Below are 19,605 nucleotides of genomic sequence, written 5' to 3' on the forward strand. Positions count from 1 at the left end.
ACATCATGCGTGCAGGATAAATTAAAGAAATGTAAATATGTTCATTGATGTGTAATACATTTAATGTGAGAATAATTTCTTCCTCATCTGTCACACTAAGTTTTGCTCTGTCACACTTAACAAGAGATTCTTAATGCATCTGATACTCTATTTTTTTAATGAATGGAGGAGGAGCCCAGCATATGATACTTGCACACACTAAAGAACTAATAATGATTAACTATGGCCTCTCAGAGTCAAACTTTGTACTGTGCTCGCCCACAATTCCTGCAGTCGTGGGCTGGTTGTTGTGCTTCAAGTTGGGAGACACACAGCTCTGCAGGGCTGTGACATTATCTGGTGAGTAGAGCAATAAATTAATGTTATACTGGTCAAGATAGCAAATAAGGTCAAAAGCCTATGTATGCGTGTGTGTTGGTGTGTTTTGTCAAGTTGCAGGTGAACGTTCAGCACGTTTCCTTTTTCCGCACAGGACATGGCAACCAGCTCTTCCTCCCAAAGGATTGGAGTTGTAGGATACGGACATCTAGGTCTGAACTCTCCCTCTTAAACTCCACACAAATTTTCTGATATATTATGCTTAGAATTATGCATCTACTGTAATCTTTTATTGTGTGTGTGTGTGTGTGTGTGTGTGTGTGTGTGTGTGCGCGCGCGCGTGCTTCAGGGCAGTACCTGGTGGAGAGGATCCTTAAAGATGGAGCTGCTCTCGGTTTAACTCTGGCTTTCGTTTGGAACAGAAATTCTGACAAGCTCAAAGGTGTAGTCCCTGATGAACTCATACTTGGTGACCTATCATCCTTTTCAGAAAGGTAACATAAACCCATATAACAGTATTAGTATCTATTGTGATCTCTGTGCTACTATATGTACTATATAACATGCATCCAATGTTCACAACATCTTTTTCTATGACTGTGTGTTTTACAGGCGGTGTGATGTGATTGTAGAAGTGTGCCATCCAAAGATTGTAAAAGAATTTGGGTGTCACTTCCTGTCTCAGTGTCATTTCATGGTAAGATCCTCTTCTGTTTGTTTGGGAGATGTGCTGTTTGCAAAAGCAACTCCCAGGACTGTGCTTTCTAGTTAATTTAAAGGGACAGCTCACCCCCACATCTTAAACAATTGTGTTTCTATCAGACTACACCAACTACTGTATCACTGCACAGAAGAAAGCATGCATCAACTGCTAGCTCACCTGGCACCACTGACGCAGCTAACATTACAGCTCCGTCCAAAGCTGACCATTAGGGGGTAAAAAGGGGACACTTGAGGGGGGGCATGGAGGCCAGCAATAATCATGTTCATCCTAAATTAGGATGACCAGATATCCCCATTTTCTGGGGACAGTTGCTGTTTTTGTTGGTCTGTCCCTGGCTGGAGCTGTCCCCGGAAATGTCCCCATTTTTAACCACAGGGCTGCCAACTCTCAATTGACTGTGACAGTCACACAATTGATACTTTACACATGCTGTAACTCCACATGTCCATTTCCCCCGCAGAGAACAGCGAATTTATAACTAGTTAAATTGCATTTAATCAGCATTTATATATATATATATATGTATATATATTACAAATATAGCCTGTATGTTTTTATGTCAGTTGGCCTGCACCATCATTCATTACAGTGCACATGGTCAAATAAAACCGGAAATGTTCTCCTTTTGCCGAACTGGAAATGTCCACAGTTTTATCTCCAAAATCTGGTCACCTTATCCTAAATATAAGCAAAGATAACCAAATTTTATTTTAAACCAAAATATTCACCACTCTTTATATAAACAACATAAATTAACATTGTACTTGAGTAACCCGGTCATGATTTCTGGAAAGAGACACTGGTGTTGAGTTAAATGTATTTTTTTTTGGCACTTTTGGCTCCACAAGCCAAATGCCATTTAGTTCCATATAGAGAAGGTAGACATCTCTATAGTCGATAACTCCAACACTCCGCGACTCATACTAAAACAATTTAGATTGATAAATAGCACTACAGGTAAGAGGAAACATATGTATTTTTGATTTTGGGGTGAACTATCCCTTTAATACATAAGCTGAACCAAAGTTTCAGCAGTTTTAAATGTTGATTATAATAATGACATCCTCTTTTGTGCCGTTATTTCTCCTCCTTTCAGGTGGGCTCACCCTCGGCCCTCTCTGATCCTGAGCTGAACCAGAAGCTGCGTCAGGCAGCTCGGCAGTATGGAAGGACACTCTACGTCCCCAGTGGTGCATTATGGGGAGGCCAGGACATTCAAAGGCTGAATGACAGTGGGAACTTGAAGGTAACACTGGTTTGGCAGGTGCTGTGTTAGAGAAAGTGGTACAGGGTTTAGTCTATGAGAATGACTGTGCAGCTGACAAATCTCAACTAAACTATTATTTTATTTTAGTACTCAGTATAGTGTAGTGTCTTGTACTCAGTATGTATAGTAGAGTGTCTTCTGGTACACATTATTGTGTTCTGGTTAAACTCTTTTTTCTCTCCTGACTTGTTTTTTAGGCTTTGTTTATAAGAATGTCCAAGCACCCGTCCTGCTTCCGGCTGACAGGAGACGTCCTCTCTGACTGGACAGAGGAAGAGGGCAGGCGTGTTTTATTCAGAGGCTCAGTGGCAGAGCTGTGCCCACTTGCTCCGAACAATGTGAACACCATGGCAGCGGCAGCAGTGGCAGCAGGAACACTTGGCTTTACTGGTGTTCAGGGAGAGATTGTTTCCGACACAGCGTAAGTCTTACTAAAAGTCTGACTGACTTCATGCAGCCTGTCATATTTGCTTACCTTTCATACATCTTCCTGTCCTAGGTTAAGTGACTATCACGTGGTGGAGGTTGAGGTGACTGGGCCTGGTGGCTTCTCGGTCAACACAGTGAGGCGTAATCCAGCCAAACTTGGAGCTGTAACTGGCAGTGCAACATATAACTCCTTCTGGAATAGTTTACTAGGTGAGTGCTGCATGGCCGCTTTACTTACGTAAAAGCACAAAAAGAACCTCCATTACAATTAAAAGGCCTACGTTCAAATTCCTGCTTTAGTAAAACTAGTATCAGAAAAGTGTAATAATGCTTTAAGTATCAAAATTAAAAGTAAAAATGCCCCTGTGACCCATATATTTTTTACATATTACATGATTAGATATTGTTAATGCATCAATTCACAGAAGCTTTTTACTGGTGTACCTGGATGAGGTGGAACGAGTTTTTTATTTTAACTATGATATATCCAGTGTAATTTAGTCCAGGGGTCTCCAACCTGCATGGACAACATGTGACAAATGAGTCAAAATATAAATCTGAGTGGTTAAGAGATGATTGATGAAGTTGGAAAGAACAGTTTGGCTCTAAAGTTTTTTTTTATGGACTTTTCTTTTATCTTTGATTTTCTGTGAAATAGTGGATGATTTTTTACCTACTTGAGCCTCAAGCTAAATTCATTCATTCATTTTCCGTAACCGCTTATCCTGTTTGGGGTTCACGGGGGGCTGGAGCCTATCCCAGCTGACATTGGGCGAGAGGTGGGGTACATCCTGGACAGGTCGCCAGACTATCTCAGGGCTAAAACACAGAGACAGACAACCAGTCATGCTCACATTCACACCTACGGGCAATTTAAAGTAACCAGTTAACCTGCATGTCTTTGGATTGTGGGAGGAAGCCGGAGAACCTGGAGAAAACCCACACTGACACAGGGAGAACGTGCAAGCTCTTCACAGAAGGGTTCCCCCACCCCAGGTTCGAACCAGGAGCCCTCTTGCTGTGCATCTAAAGAGTTTGGAGGTGGAATCTTAATTTGTTAAAGACACTTTTTTTGTAAGGGGTTGACTGGAGAGTCCATATCTAATCTTTCATAAAATACCTGTTTAAGTCAGAATTAGAAAAAAAGATCTTGAGTTGTTTGTGTGCAAATAAGTAAATTGTCATCAATTCTGTTTTTACCTTTTATATTCTTTTTTTTCACACAGTTTGCAAAGGTCATGGAGGACGAGTTTACTTGTGCTGAAGCGGATGAGAACTCTGCTGAATTAACAACAACACAGCAAGGAGATCCATATAGATCAGATGGTTTATGGTGGATAAGTTGTGTGGATGGTGTCACTGGATCGGTGTGTTACTGTAAACTTTTTGTGAACTTATGATATTTGTGTTCCAATAAACTGCATGCATACAGAAGAAAGAAGAGCCAGTTATTTGTAAAACACAAATGGGTGTGTGTGTATATATATATATATTTAAACTTTATTATTAGTTCATCTGGTGCAAGATTGTAACAAATGATAAAACTCTTACAGGGAGTGTGAGTATGCGCCTCATTGAACCATTTTCCTTCTTCCATTACAAATAGTAAAGACACACTCTAGCTCTCTTCTGTCCTTCACCTGCAAACATGGTTGCCATCTCAAGACATAGTCCCTTTTTTTTAATCTTTCGGTCAAAGCTCTTTTCCCTTCACAAATAAATATTTGTCACAACCCAGGAATAATCAACATAAGCACACACACAGACAGACAAAGAGGAGTGTGAGGTTGTTCAACAGCGATCGTTACTGAAAGGCTGCAATACAGTAAGGCGTGGAAAGAAAATAAAAACACACACACAAAACATTCTCAAAATGACATCAGTTTTTTAGTTTTCTGATGCAATTTTCTTGATGTGAATGTGTGTGCGTTCTACATTTTACTTCCATTCTGGGAAGTTTTGTTGTAAACAAGGCATTTAAAAGAAAGAAAAAGATGCTACAAGGTGGATTTTAAAGCACAGTATCATCATCACGCTTTTAAGCCAAAAACAAGTAAACAGAACGGGTGCTCTTTGTGGGTATTCACAGCAACTGACAGTCTTTACATGAGCCTTTTTTAAACCAGGAAATTGCTTTGAATGTGTGAAGATGATTATCTGGTAAAAATGAGGATTGTGTTCTTTTCCCTGCTCGGACCCACCTTTGAATCAAGTATAAAAAACCCTCCAGAGACTCAAAATAACCCTCTATTATTGTTTCAAGGCTTCAGACCTACAATATGTTATCCAGTGTTAGTACACTACAAAATCCAGCAATCCTGATTTGTTTTCCGTGACGAGCTGTTAGCCCTTTCTAGCTGCTGCATTTACTCCACAAAGCAAATCACTGGTTGCACTGCTGGTGTAACTGAAAAAAATACCAAAACATATCCAACGGACAGATTTTTTCTAAAAATTTTGAGGTATGAACAGGTCGAGAAGACACCGACAGTGATGCAGTTTTTCACAACAAGCTGATATTAAATTTATCACTCGCAATCACACAACTGCATTCATTTATAAAGTACATGAATACTTTAACAATTGCCACAGATAGAGTTTCAATAGTGAGGTGTAGCATTTACTGTGTGTGTGTGTGTGTGTGTCTCAGTTTTTGTCGCTTGTGACACCTTCGCTGTTTCCATTGGCCCCCAGAGCTGCAGTGGACTTGTTTTTCAATGGCATGACGTAGGGCTGGCGGATGTTCACCCGGTCCTTCTCTGCCTCCAGATCCTCATCGTAACGTTCGTCCTCATCGTTGTCCTCAGCCTCGCTGTGGCGAGGGGAGGAGTGGCGGGACAGAGCTGGAGATGGTGGCACAGAGGCTGGTCGGGGGTAACGGAAACCTGAGGTCTGAGGAAGAGAAAAGGCATTAGAATCGCAATCAGTGGGTGGAATTGTAAAGACTTAGGCCTAATACTATTTCTTGTTTTTATCCCTTCGCCTTGTTTTTGAGTGCCACCTTGTCCCTTGGAATAGAGTTACAAAGGGTCGGGTTGAAATCTTCCCCTATGAAATGGGACAACCCTTCAAGACCCTGATCATCATCAGTAGTCTTTGGTGCTGATGTTTGCGTAAAAAGATGCGTCCAGTAATGCCGGACTTATCTTCTGCCATGTCAGGAAGCTCGCTATTTGTATACCACCTAAGTTTCATGCAATCGATCAATCAAGCAAGTCATTAAATAAAAATGAACACTGCTTCATTACCAGCCACCAGCACTGCTCTATGAGCTAAAATTAGCAACTCATTATATGCCATCAAAAGGGGGGAAAGCAACACGGAAATATGTCAAAATGTGGCACAGTCATGCACCAATCAGCAATAACAATATATCCTTATTCTGAATTCCATTTACCTCAGACGTTGGAGCTGGGAATGATGTCGAGTTGATCGCATTACAGTACCATATGTTGGAAAACTTAGGTGTTGTTAGTAATACCAGTTCAAGCCAGGTCAGCCACAGTTAGCAATGCCAGCTGATATGAATGCATTATGCTGTATTCTGCGCATCCAAACACAGTAGTAACATGTTCACAAACAGAAGTTGGACAGTAATGTGTGTTCAACTGTTTTAATGACACACAATGACGGAAGTGCTAATAAACAGTATAATACTACAGCTTTCAGTACTGTTGATACGTGGAGGAGCCATATTTGATTTTTAAGCTGGGGTTGGTGAGGTTCCTCTGACTTTCTGAGACGTAAATCCGACTTTCGGGGGCATTCCAGTTGATATTTTCAACTGGGAACTTAGAAATTCTGATTCAACATTCAACTAAGATAATACCATGGTTATCATAATTTATAAATCTTTATTAATGAAAAAATATACTTGTGACTTGTCTTTTGTTGCTCATACAGCCATCTTCTCAATGATTTCTCATAACACTCAATCTGAAGGGTGCCTCTGGAAAAGCCTACGTTTGGAGGGCTAGAATCGGGACACCCTACCCGTAGACATGAACCCCCGAAACAGAGGAGTAAGGGTTAAGTGGTAGGGGCAAGGGGTGTATTGGGATTGGGCCTGAATGCATATATAACATGGGATAACAATAAACAATGAAAGCTTGACACATTTCCCAGCCAAAGACACACAAGTTCACTTACTGAGGTGGGCTCATGAAGTTCATACATGTAGGTGTCAGGGAACGCTTTAGCCAGGGCCATATGACGGGCAGATATATAATACTAAAGCAGAAAACAAGAAAAAACAACAACCTTAATTCATCTTGAAGAAGTCACATGAACAATATGAGTCCTTGGGATTTGGAATCTTACCCTGCCGAGGTATCTCCAGTCCAAGAGTTCACTCAGACGCTCAGTGCGGTTCCTCTGGATGATCCGCTGGCGCCGGCTCTGCTTGCAGAACTGAAACAGGAAGGACGTGAGCTGGTTACACGACTCGTCGACCCCCCGATATCGTCGGTCCAGGATGTAAATACCTGCAAAAACAAACATAGTGATGTGAAAGACAGCATCAGTTATCCCTTCACATCTTTTAAAAGTCAAACTTTTGAGAATTTAACAGATAAAGTATGAGAAACGCACCATAAGCTGAGGGGTCTGCTATGTGTTCCTCCATGAAGCAGCCAAATCCTGACAGGTTAGTTGAGATTGATGGAATTCCCATGACTGTGCACTCAGCTGACAGTAACAGAAAAAGTAAAGTAAGTATATAATAAATCAACAGACATAAATACACCTTGTCAGCACGCGCTAGTCGTACCTGGAGTGTAGCCCCAAGGCTCATAGTAAGAGGGAAAGACACCAAGGTGACAGCCTCTTACAAACTCCTCATAATCCATCGGAAGTAGAGGAGAGGTGGACGAAAGGAACTCTGGATGGAAGATAATCTAAAGAAGGGAGAAGCTGTTCAGTATCAGCGCCAGATATTTGAGTAACTGCCAGAGCAAACTGTTTGACATACCTTGACGCGGTCAGCGGAGCTGTTGAAAAGGCCGATACGGCGGACACAGTTGAGGATTGGATCGCTGCTGTCCTCCAGCATGTTATGGGTGCAGATTGGAGGCTGGCATTGTCTCTGAGTCGCGAAGATGGCACGCTTCATTATGGTGAAGTCCTCTTTGTCCAACATCTTCGACACATCTGGCAGCTGCCCGCTGATGAAAGCACTTTGTTTTAGACTTAAAGGAAACTTGGAAAATGACTACAACTAAAGATTTATTAGTAAGAATTACCGCTGTATAGTAACAGGACTCACTAAGCTTGGTATCTCCCACCCCCATGTTAACCTCACCTACCCCTAAATACAGTGGTGCATTTCTGGTGCATGAGTTTAACTTTGTAGTTACGCTTCCTGCTGTAGAGTGACTAACAGACAGCTACTTGACAGAGACAGCAAACTAGCTCTCTGACATGGCCAAACGCAAGTATGACACTGAATGTATTAAACTGTGTGGACCTGGAAAGGAGAAATCTGGATCCTGTGGCTGGACCAGTTGGTAACCACTGCCTTAAGGTGATCCCTGAACTCCATCTATTTTGAAGTATCATGACTTTTTTCAATTCCAGAATTTTGTTTTCTTAAGTAACTGTTGATTGTCAAAGGCTAGCCAAACAGCCGCCCTGCCAAGTTACTGATATTACTCTGGCTGCTGCAGACTTTGTTGTGTATATTACAGTGTATATGGGAAACCAGCCGCATGTGTCTGTAATGCTGGCTGTGTGCGCTCTGTGATGTGTGTGTGTTTGATCTGTGGGCTTATTAAATTTTGTTGGCTTTGTGTGATAGGCAGGATGGCAATCATGCACCCATAATCTGCCAAAGTGCACACACAGCTGACTAAGAAATTAGCTGTTTGTTTTGTGATAACTCTCCCTCTATTTTGTTTGTTCGCTGCATTGGCTCCAATAACTACATTTGGTGTGGATATGACAAAATAAGGTTATTTATGGTGGAGGGAGGGTCATGCATTATCCCCCAGTCAGTCTAAGTCACACCCAAGCCACCCCCTTCTTCAGATAAATAACAAACAGTCCTGCTTTTGATATTTAGTGGGTTGTTTCTAAATATCTTCATACTTTTTACTTGATGGTGTTATAAAACAGGTCATTCCACATCTTACATGCTAAATGAAGTAGACTAAAAGTGGTAAACTTACACTAAAAGTGACTCATAAAGTTTCTTTCCAAAACGTTCCTTCACAGTCTGAGCAGTATCCCTGTCAGGGACAAAAAAAAAGAGAAGATAGAAGTGTATTAATCAGACAACTACAAACATGTTTCCAAGTTGAGGTCAAATATGGGTGAGTATATCACTGGCTGTCTGGCTCACAATGTACACTTTTAGTTAGATACCTTATCTCCTTGTTTAACATGAGACGAAACCTCACCAGAGCTGTTTCCTGACAGCTTGGCCCTTCAAGGTCTCAACGTTGAAGTTGTTTGTCCGAGCTGGCATGATGAAGAATGCAATGACGGTTACGTCGCTGTGATTGACCTGAAGCAGGCAGACCATACAGGAATATGAGGTTCAATTTTTTCAAAATAATTTTTACATTCAATTTGTATATTATATTTAAGAAAGTTACTCAAAGGTGGTAATAAAGGCAGTGAGACAAACAGTAAAAGCAATAACAATACAAAACCAACTACAATTAGAAGGGCACTCAGAGAGTGCAGACATGCACCAAGGCCAACGGTCCAGTCTTCTGTGATATGCAAATCTGCAAGCATGATCACTATGTCTGGATATATTTCCAAAACTATTAGAACTAGTTGACAGAAGATCAGAATGACACGTGGTTGAAATCCACAAGTGTAAACTTTAATGTCAATATCTCAGCATTTCTGGCTATGTTTCACCATCTGTTGGATATTAAGATGTATGGCATTTATTCCACCAAGGCCAAATGCCCTATCTTGCATTGTCTGATAAAAAGGAAGTACTTTGTGTATCCTTCCCATGATTTCTATCTGCTCCAAAATATAATGCGTTCTTCCTTGGCCCATGCTACACTCTTCCACCAAGTTTCATGAAAATTGGACTAGTAGTTATTCTGTAATCCTGCTGACAATCAGGCATACAAACCAACTGAACTGAAAACATGACCTACTTGGCGGAGGTAACAATGAAAGGGAAGAAGAAGATTCAAATTCAATTTTTCCCCCCACTCTGTTGTGTGAAATACAGCCGAATGCCAGCCCGAAATACACACATGCTGAAACAGGACCTATACATGCATTAAATGGATGTCTGTAAGAGATGTCAGAGCAAGGGTTCTGCCCATGGACAGGCACCCTGAGCAGTTGGGGGTTCAGTGCCTTCCTCAAGGGCACTTTGGCAACCCCCAGGATGCAAACTGACACCTCTCCAGCTACCAGTCCATGCTCTGTATTTGATCTGGATGGTGACTTGAACCAGCAACCCTCGGTTCCCAACCCAAGACCCTGTGGACTGAGCAACGGGCAGGGGGACTAATTGATCACCTAAGATTCACCCTTGTCCTTCTCCCACACACACACACACACACACACACACACACACACACACACACACACACACACAAACTCTTGAATACATGTGTGCATCTGTTAACACAACTACACAACACACACTTACTCTCAGTAGATAGTTGAGTCTGGCTAAAGCTTCCAAGAAGAGGTCAGCTCCTTTGTTGGAGAACTCATACCTTCCGGCAATAAAGAGGAACAAACACTTGTCCAGGTTGAAGTCAAGGTGCCTGATCAAACACAAACCAAAGCCTGTCACAAGAGCTGCATAAGTGTGGCACATGCATGCACATGTTTTAAAACTATGTTCTTCAGAATTTGATTCGCCTCATTCTTATCAGAGAGAATTAATTCAATAAAAAAGAAGTAAGCAGTAAGAAAACTCAGTGAAACAACCAATTTCAATTTCAGCTCTTAAATTTGTGTGTGATATCTGTTGCGGGGTGTCCGACCCGTAGAAGTGTCCCCTGACGAATTCCTGAATCCGATTCTTGCTCTGAGCGTGGAGGTTTTGAAACTCATGCACGGCTGAGAACTTCTTCACGTTGAGCCCATTGGGAGTAACAATGTCTGTGCGTGATGAGAGGGATAAAGGGCATTGAATGAAAAAAAAAAAAAAATACGCAGAGAGATAGATAAATCAGTTAAACTTTTGTTAAGTATCCAACTACCTGAGTAGCTAATTATGTTCATCAAAACATTTAGTAATATGAAAGCAGTGAAAAACGCATAATATCCTCACACATTAAGACCTGCTTGCCAGCCAATGACAAATAAGGACAGGAAGTCTCTGAATTGCACTTTCCCATTCACCTCCACACACCTGGTTTTCTCTTAAGCAGATGCTCAGCCTCAATAGCTGTGATCTGTGACACAGTGGTGAAGACGTGGGCACAGTGAGCAGCCGCCCGCTCCAAACAGTAGCGATGGTAGATCTGTCTATCGCCTGCTTCCTTATCCACATTGAACTGAATGAGACACACACAGGAGAGAGAGCATTACAAGGAATTCTTGTTGAATATGTGTGTAATCATTTCTAATTTACCAACAGAAAGACTGTTAAATGGCCTCTTTCTATTATTTTACATTTATAACATTCCTGTGTAGTAAAATGTGCACACACGTACGTCTGCAAGTTTGTTATAGAAGTCCACATTTCCGGCACACAGGTATCGACCCAGCAGTGTGGCATGAGTGGTGAAGATGGTTGCAACAGGCAGCTGTCTGTGCCTACACAACACCAGGCCCAGACCGGCCAACCACTCATGGAAATGGGCCACGATGTGTGGAGGCTCCTCGCTCTGGGCTGCGTACTGCGATATGAGAGAAAACAGGGTGAATATGGATTACAGCCACACACACACCAACATGCATTTAAACTTATTTTTCACGTGTCTCCCACAATTTTTACAATTCAAGCCTTCAGATTATTAAGATATCAATTATGAGACCTTTTCAAGGACCTACCGGTAATTCGTCTTCTCTCTGCACATAAACATGCAGTATTGAACCTCTTCTTCTGTCGCAACATGGCTAAAACATTTTATATTTAATCTTTATAAAGATGTGTGAACTGCTGACCTCTCCTAGGAGCCAGGCCGTCAGGAAGCCAAACAGCACAGCATCGTTGGCCTCGCGGTCGAACCATGGCACGCCAATGTCGCATAACTCCCACAACTCGCTCTTCCAGGTGTCCAGAGACCAGGCGGTGAACCCCACATCAATCAGAACAACATATGGACTGCCCTCAATAAGCCACCGCCCAAAGTAGACCTGCGAGGAAATGACGAAAGGGTGAGTAGTTCTTTATGTCCGAAAGAGCTGCAAAGAAGTTGTCAACTATGAAATTGATTTCCAACTAATTTCATACTTGATCAATCAGTTTAAGTCAAAATTCTCTGATTTCAGCTTCATAAATATGAATATTTTCTAGTTTCATAACTCCTATATGACAGTAAGCTGAATTATCTTTGGGTTGTGGATAAAACAAGACATTTCTGGATGTCATCTTGAGCTTTGGGAAACACTGATCAACATTTTTCACTATGTTATAGACCAAACAACCAATTGATTATCCAGTAAATAATCTACAGATTAATCAACAATAAAAATAATTGTTACTTGCAGCCCTAATCTCAAACACCACCGATGGATGAGGGCATATTTTCTCCTTTTTACAATTTTTATTCAATTTAGTGACAAAAATTATATGATTTGTGATTAATCACTTGCAGAATCATCATTTTAAGGCAAACACAATATAAACAACTCAAATTAGGAAACATTCATTTTGACATGAAGAGTTGCAGCTGCAACTGCAAGTTCAATTTTTCTTATTACATGTATTAATAAGCTATTTCCTTTTATTTCCATGTTTTTTTCAACACGTGGATAAAGGGGTTCGACCTTGTGTCTCTTATCTAATACTACTTTATTTGCAAGACACTCATCTCACTATCAAAGACATATTCCAACCAAATCATTCAAGGTTAACCTCGATGAGATTTGACTTCCTGACACAGAATCCCAATCAAAGAATGTCTCTTCAAACTTCAATTATGACTACTGCCTACATTACACGAAAAGACTTTGGAAATACTTTTAAAAGACTGACATCCTCTCACATCGAAAGACAATGTAAGTTTTTATTCACATACTATAAGATTTTGAAAAGACTGGGGATCTTGCAGGATCACGATTTGCAAAACTACAACTAGATTCCTTTGGAGATTATTTCCCATCCTGATCCTGGTGGAAAACATTATGCCAAACTCCCTTTAGGAAATATGACATATTAATAATTCCTCACTTGTCTGCAAAAACCCATAACTCTAGAAACACAAGATAAAAGCCATCATATGTTGGCAGCAAATAATTCATAAAGATAACCTGAATTTGTGTAAAAAAAATTGGATTTAGTTGCGTCAACTCGCAACCAGCCTCCATTGGTTAGCTCTACTATTTTCGTGGGAGAAGACCATGGAAAGGCATGAGAGGCAAACCGTTTCAAAAATGAAGATTTCACTAAAATAAGTGTCGGTTGGTTAAACAGACACATGCAGAATTAAACACTGACCCTAGCAGTTTCCACAGGACCCGAGAACCATGTTCTTTCACCTCCCTGGAGTCCCCTCCATGTTTACCATCTACCTAGTTTGCTGCATCCTGTTTGGTGCTAGAGAGAGTGCAGCTATTGGCTGTTGACAATGTTCATATCATTGAACTTCAGTATTTTATGAGCCAAGACTAAACACTTTAGATAATATTAAACATATTTGATTTAGTCACAATGAAAGGATGCAAGAAAGACTGACGAAGAGAGTTTTATGACCACCTTACACTAAACAGTCGAGATCACAGGGTCGAACCAACTGAGATTAAACTCTCAGGATTTTATTCCGACACTGGTGATAAGAATAAAAACATTTTAAACCAAACTAACTGAGCTCTCGTGCTGGTCTGTCCTGAGCCTAAATGTCACCTGATTCAAGGTAAACCAGATAGGTTCGTTTGAAAAGGCTGTGCTATCACTTTAAAAGAGTCCCACTACCACTTCTAGCCTTGACCCATAATTCCACAGCACTCCCACAGTGACACAGCACAAAGATTTAAAGGTATCTCACACACACACACACACACACACACATACAGGCAGTCATCTATTTCTGGAGTGTGTTTTTGAAAGAGAGACAGAGAGACACGATACAGCCTCTAACCTTTGTGAGGAAATGTCACTGGGTTTAGAGATGTGTGGGTGGGTCGGACATGAAAGAGGGACTAATGATTAGCTCTAACTTATTTTCAAGCGTAGAGCATATTCACCACATAATCCTTTTAACTATGTGTTGTGAGAACGACTGTCCTTAAGAGGAACCTACAGATTTAACTCAGAGGGGTATGTGTTCACTGTGTACGTGTGGTATTACCTTACACCCACTGGAGTTCATCTTGTCAATGGTTCTCTTCAGCACGGGGTTGGTGGGCTCGATCAACTCCACCTGTGTGCGCACGTTGCTCTCTACATAGGGACCCACCAGGAAATAGTTCTCCCCCCATTCCTCTGAGGTCAGACGGGCTTTGGTCTGGATGACGGTATAGATGCCTCCAACTTCACACATGCAGCAAACATGCCACACGTACGCACATAAAATCGAGACAAAGATATAATGTGATTCAACCTGATATATATGGCGCATATGATGACAGGTCTCTTTTGCAACTTGAACATTACTGAGGATTATAACCTGAGTAAATAAACAAGATTAGACATGAAGATGCATGGAAAACAAAAAGTAGTTTAGCGATGACAAAAACTAAGTTTAGTGAGTGACATATTTTTTTAAACAACAAATTTGTTCTTCCAACTTTTCCTCACATACCTGCAAGATATGCACAGATGAAAATTCCAAAAACACACACGTAAACACACACTTGCCTTTGTTTGCGACCTCCCACGCAATTTCAAAAAGGACAGCATCTTCCAATTCAAACTCCTCGTCCCACTCCTCCAGTCCTGACAGGGACGTGACAGAGAGGCTGCGAGCCAGCGGCATGCTGTTTGAACACAGAACACAGAACACACTCAGCTGAGATGGGAGCACCTGAACATTAGAGCTGCTGTCAAGTGCTGCCTCAATCAGTTAGTTAGTTTGTTTCAATGTGACTTTATTGAATCTGAACTAATGCTTTTTAACACCAAAGTCATACAATAACACAAGTAAACTAACTGATGGAGGCAGCAGTAGACCAGCAGCACCTGTGTTCAGTGGTGTTAAATCACTGGTTTTCTCAATGGAGTCTGGCTTTGAAGAGAGCACTATAACGGCTTCAGTTCCCCATCATAATTGCTGTCTGGCTGCAAAGTAAGGCAGTACAAATATTCTAAATATAGCATAGACCTAAAATGATACTGATTTCTTCAGTAGGTGGGACTATTTTTAGGCGGTTAAAATACATTATATTGCCACCCCCCTCCACAGCAGTACATTGCTCAGCTTCCTTGTTGGTACTCCTGCCTATACCTCCAAAAGGGATGTGCTGACTTACATCTACTGTATGTAATAAAAACACTGACTATGGACGAGCACCTCATACAACCCCACTTCAAAAAATCAGAACTGTCCCTTTAAACCAGTTGCCTGTGATGGCAGAAACGGAAGGATTTTAATTATTTCAAAATGCATCAATTAAGTTTCCCTGGAAAACAGTATTGGGTAATCATCACGAGTAAATGACACATTTTTTTTATTCAGTGTAACTTTCTCTTGGCTAACGTTGCCCCACACACTTGAAAGTATGTCATCATTCTTGCTATCCAACCACACATCCTGTTTCACAACACTCTTACATTACATTATTGTTACGTATTTTTATAGACAACCTTCCTCGGGTTCTTTTAAAATTCGGCCTTTGGAATATACTGTGTGTTTCAAACATTTTTATTTATCTGGTAACTTAATTAGCTTAACCTTTGGCTGTTTTACAGGACACCTTGTGCAAACACACAACACTGAGGTGGTACATTGAGTGATAGGGATCCAATGCATGTGTGGACTGTGTATCTACTATGCTGTGACTATAATCTGAGATGGGCTCAAAGGGCTTCTTCTGCCAACCACCACTACTTCTAATTACACAACACACGTGTACAATCATGCATATCACATACTGCATGTCTATTTGTATACAAAAACTACAAGTTGGCTCTGTGAAATTTAAACTGACATGCACTATGAAAGTCATGACCTCTGTCAGTGCATCCTTCTGCAACAGAAGAAGTTTAATTGTCTGTCTTCTTATTAGCAATGGTGCAATTTTAAAGGCACAATTAAGTGAGGACTGCATTCCTGCTGACTAAGTGTGAGATGCACTGAAAATACAACTTTGTGTTGAGTTCTGTTTTGCAGATATGGTGCAACCTCCTGACCAAATTGGGGAGTGGCATGAGAAAGGGTGCACGAAAGCACAGACAAGGGCTTGGATCAGGTATTAACTTGATCCAGCCATTCACACTTGCGACACGTGTTGATATACTACTATGAAATGTTGCAATCAGGTGATGTTGGGACATGTAGCAAACTGCTAAAACAAACCAGTGCACTAACACTGGGTTACATATAGACAGTGGGGACATGCTCTTCCACCTGTCCTACAAACCCGTTCACAACTTTGCTTTTTACACTGCTCACCAGAAATTTCATCTGTGTTTTAAATTCTTATGTGATTATGCAGGATTGCAACTGAAAGCAGTAGACAAAGGAGAGTTTATTGACTGACAGTTAGTCACAGTCCAAGCCTAATAAAAGCCCAGATAAACCACAACAACAATCTGATTATTAAGTGCTGCGCAAATTTGATGTCAAACATGTCCTCAAGTATACTTTCCTTCATCTACATTTAGATATTCACACCCAACCACCTTAAATAGAACTTCCAGACTCCCTCCAGACGTGTTTATTGAGAAAACAGAGTAAAAATACTCTGCTTGGAATTGTTATTTGTGTCTGACATGCTATTCCCCCACAAAATAAGTTCAGTTACCATGTTGATAATCCTTCAGATTACATCTACTTCTTCTTCCTCATTGAAATATCCAGAATCTATGAAAATGCAAACAGCACATTGTGCAAAGTAAAGCTAAAACATCCAAGTGAAGTAACGATAAACAAAACACGTTTTTGAGTGGAGGGGGACTTTAAAGGTCCAGGGTGTAAGTAGCGTCTAGTTGTGAGGTTGCAGAACTGAGGCTTCTTCCATGTGCCAAGCATGTTGGAGAACTATGGTGCCCAACAGGAAAACACGAATGGCTCTATCTAGGGCTGCCATTTTTTTGTTAATCCTGTGGGTCACACGATTCCCACAGCATGGGGGTCAATTTCAATATTCATCATGTGCCTGGGACAGGATAGGGAAAAAAAACTCAACAGAAAAAGGCGGGTTGTGAATCATACTAACAATACTGTATTGAGCAAGCAATGTTAAATTAGTCAGCAGCTATCAGTTCATTTTCATAAAGCACAGGAAATATGTCCCTGTAAGTATGAGCACACATGTCGTTTAATGGTAAGTATGTTGAGTAAAATCGATTATTTGTTAAGATAATATTATTGCAATTGTGATGCTTATTTCCATTAGCATGTTAATGGTAATTTCCATGGTGTGTTAGCATTAAGCTAACAGAATAAGCACTAGTAATTTGCCAAATGGTTGTTGCAGTTAAAATCAGAGTAGGTTTTATTACCAAGAAGGTTTTCACTTACAAGGGATTTGCCTTAGTGTTCCGTGCATCCAATGAACATAGTGGGAGGAAATAAGATTGAAGGCAAAGTACGAATTGAAAAATTAAAATCAAAATATGAAAAAAAAGATACTATTAAAAATATACCATAACAAATATGTTCAATATAGTTGTTTTAGCTGTTATGTCTGGAATTATTTCAGCATTGTGCTACTGTACAGTTGGTTGAAACTCTGTCATGAGATTGGGATGGGATAGAGTTTTTTTGTTGGAGTGGGATAAGACCGGAGTGAACGTACACTCCTGTGTCACCCTTTAATCTAGAGCCAGTTTTTGATTTATCTGTTTTGGGCTACTAAAGAACATGGTGAACACCGTGGAAAAGGACCTCCTCTATATGTAGATATAAAAGGCTCATTCAAAGGAAAGAAAAACACCATTATTCTTAGATCCAAGTGATTATACACAAATGAAAACATAGTTATAAATGGTATATACTATTTCTGCCAATAGATGCCCCAAATTCCGGCACACTGAACCTTTAAAATAAGAGTTTGGAGAAGAGTTTTACAGTGTGACTGAGGGAGCATCAAACATATGACCAAACAACCATCCTTACACAGACTTAGAGTAAATACCATAGTGATGAAACTGAACTGCTGCTCTTTTCTTTTGCCCCCCCCCGGGATTCCTCTGGCTCTACTTGGGAACCCTCACCTGCCTGGGACACCACTTTATGGATGCTTTATAATGGACTACTGACACTCACATGAGCATGCAATCACAATAATCACCATCATGCCCTTGTCAATGCAATACTATTTCACGGATACTTTGATTTGAACTGTCCAGTGGGCCTACAGGTCTGGGAGAGGACAAGACCCAAACCAGGCTCTCACCCAAATATTTCCCATATCGGGCAATGGAGCACACACCGCACGTAAGCCTCGACCTGCTCGTCCGAAGACGACAGGTGATAACAACAGTATCATAAAACCAACTGCAGAGCTCCCAGCTGTGAACATGCATGTTGCTGTATATACCGTCTTTGTTTCTCATGAGTTGTGGAACGAACGTGACATCAGGCACCTACTGCAGCCGCGGGCGCGCGCAGAGGACACAGCGTCCTGATGCGCGCCCCCGCCTGTTGAGGAAGTATCAACTATTGTCATTGTGGAACATATAAAAATACATATTTCTTTTCTCACCCTTTTGGTTTTGTCCCAACTTCACGAAGATGAACAACACATCGGCAGCTGTCGCAGTCAATCCAAGAAATGCAACCAGCGGAGAGTGAGGAAAAGGGGGCGGCAGCTTTAGTTAAATGCCAGCGTTTCACATTGGTTTGATGCGTTCACTGACAGATGGAGGGACAGGACGTCCACGGCCTGCGATGCAGGAAGAAGGCTGGGTTGGTGAATGCGGGGTCTCTACTGTCACATTATTCATGAGCTTCACTCCTATTGGTGTCAGTCTCCTCTTTGTCTCCGCCTCTGAGCACGATCTGACGGGAACTGGGCGTTTTCCTCAGCTGAGAGACGCAATTGGCTGAGCAGAGGCTTGACAGTTGCAGGGGTTGGTGAATCATCTTTTCATCCATACAAAAGAGGGGAGTCATGGGAAACCAGGCAACTTTTTTTTCCAGTGAGGAGGGAGAAGCACAAGCCAGTTATTTATAATGGCTTCTAAGGGTCATTGAGAGCATAGTTTGGAGAATACAGCGTGACTAGTGACATTAAGACACCCAACCCCTCTGCATATCTCTGGGATCTACTAACCCTTTCCACTGGCTGCCATCTGTCTAACCCCACCACCCTTGATAGGCCAGACCACATGATCTATATTGGTGAAGCAGCTGAAAATCACAGGGCCCTAAAGTCAGAGGGTCAGTAAAGATCTGCACAGCTGAGGTGTCATTAGGCATGGCTGTGTCCTTCTACCAGCAGGCGTGACCTCTGACCTCTAAGTGTGTGTATTTATGTGTGTCTGGAGGGGGTGACAGCACCAACAACTCTCAGAGACAAGTACAGACACACAGTGGTGATTGCACTGATAAATATGACAAGATCGCATGATCATCATAGCTATGAATGCATCAGCATGCCGGCGTTTTCG

At 41.3% G+C, this 19,605-nt stretch overlaps 2 protein-coding genes across 6 annotated transcripts; one reads left to right on the forward strand and one right to left on the reverse strand.

Moving 5' to 3' along the window:
- The first annotated feature begins 227 nt into the window (after positions 1-227).
- On the forward strand, positions 228-4,179 carry aspdh (aspartate dehydrogenase domain containing). 5 transcript variants are annotated; one of them, XR_007571536.1, is made up of 9 exons: positions 228-339; positions 433-530; positions 668-812; positions 931-1,015; positions 2,139-2,288; positions 2,507-2,730; positions 2,809-2,948; positions 3,658-3,779; positions 3,965-4,179. XR_007571536.1 is itself a non-coding variant. In XM_050068402.1 (9 exons), the coding sequence occupies exons 2-8, from the start codon at positions 476-478 to the stop codon at positions 3,684-3,686; spliced, it is 828 nt and encodes a 275-aa protein (XP_049924359.1). In that variant the 5' UTR covers positions 228-339; positions 433-475; the 3' UTR covers positions 3,687-3,734; positions 3,965-4,179. The 5 variants fall into 5 exon arrangements, 4 of the variants coding, with proteins under 4 accessions (XP_049924359.1, XP_049924356.1, XP_049924357.1 ...); XM_050068402.1 differs by having other exon boundaries at positions 3,658-3,734; XM_050068399.1 differs by lacking the exon at positions 3,658-3,779 and having other exon boundaries at positions 229-339.
- Positions 4,180-5,233: 1,054 nt separating this feature from the next.
- On the reverse strand, positions 5,234-18,897 carry gys1 (glycogen synthase 1 (muscle)). Its single transcript, XM_050068397.1, has 16 exons — positions 18,699-18,897; positions 14,689-14,807; positions 14,180-14,361; positions 11,835-12,026; positions 11,381-11,566; positions 11,077-11,221; positions 10,706-10,823; positions 10,363-10,483; positions 9,134-9,240; positions 8,903-8,962; positions 7,708-7,900; positions 7,507-7,633; positions 7,329-7,424; positions 7,059-7,222; positions 6,888-6,968; positions 5,234-5,630 (listed from the first exon to the last, which is right to left on the reverse strand). The coding sequence occupies exons 2-16, from the start codon at positions 14,804-14,806 to the stop codon at positions 5,385-5,387; spliced, it is 2,136 nt and encodes a 711-aa protein (XP_049924354.1). The 5' UTR covers position 14,807; positions 18,699-18,897; the 3' UTR covers positions 5,234-5,384.
- Between the last annotated feature and the right edge of the window lie 708 nt (positions 18,898-19,605).

This window comes from Epinephelus moara, chromosome 18, assembly GCF_006386435.1.
Source record: "Epinephelus moara isolate mb chromosome 18, YSFRI_EMoa_1.0, whole genome shotgun sequence".
Classification (NCBI taxonomy): Eukaryota; Metazoa; Chordata; class Actinopteri; order Perciformes; family Serranidae; genus Epinephelus; species Epinephelus moara.

Excerpts from the sequence above, each read along its gene's own strand:
- aspdh (XM_050068399.1), top strand. The coding sequence starts at position 476 with ATGGCAACCAGCTCTTCCTCCCAAAGGATTGGAGTTGTAGGATACGGA. Across the intron at positions 531-667 it reads TGTAGGATACGGACATCTAG|GGCAGTACCTGGTGGAGAGG; the intron begins GTCTGAACTCTC and ends CGCGTGCTTCAG. Across the intron at positions 1,016-2,138 it reads TGTCTCAGTGTCATTTCATG|GTGGGCTCACCCTCGGCCCT; the intron begins GTAAGATCCTCT and ends TCCTCCTTTCAG.
- gys1 (XM_050068397.1), bottom strand. The coding sequence starts at position 14,806 with ATGCCGCTGGCTCGCAGCCTCTCTGTCACGTCCCTGTCAGGACTGGAG. Across the intron at positions 10,484-10,705 it reads GTCAGGGGACACTTCTACGG|GCACCTTGACTTCAACCTGG; the intron begins GTCGGACACCCC and ends GTGTTTGATCAG. Across the intron at positions 7,425-7,506 it reads GCCTTGGGGCTACACTCCAG|CTGAGTGCACAGTCATGGGA; the intron begins GTACGACTAGCG and ends TGTTACTGTCAG.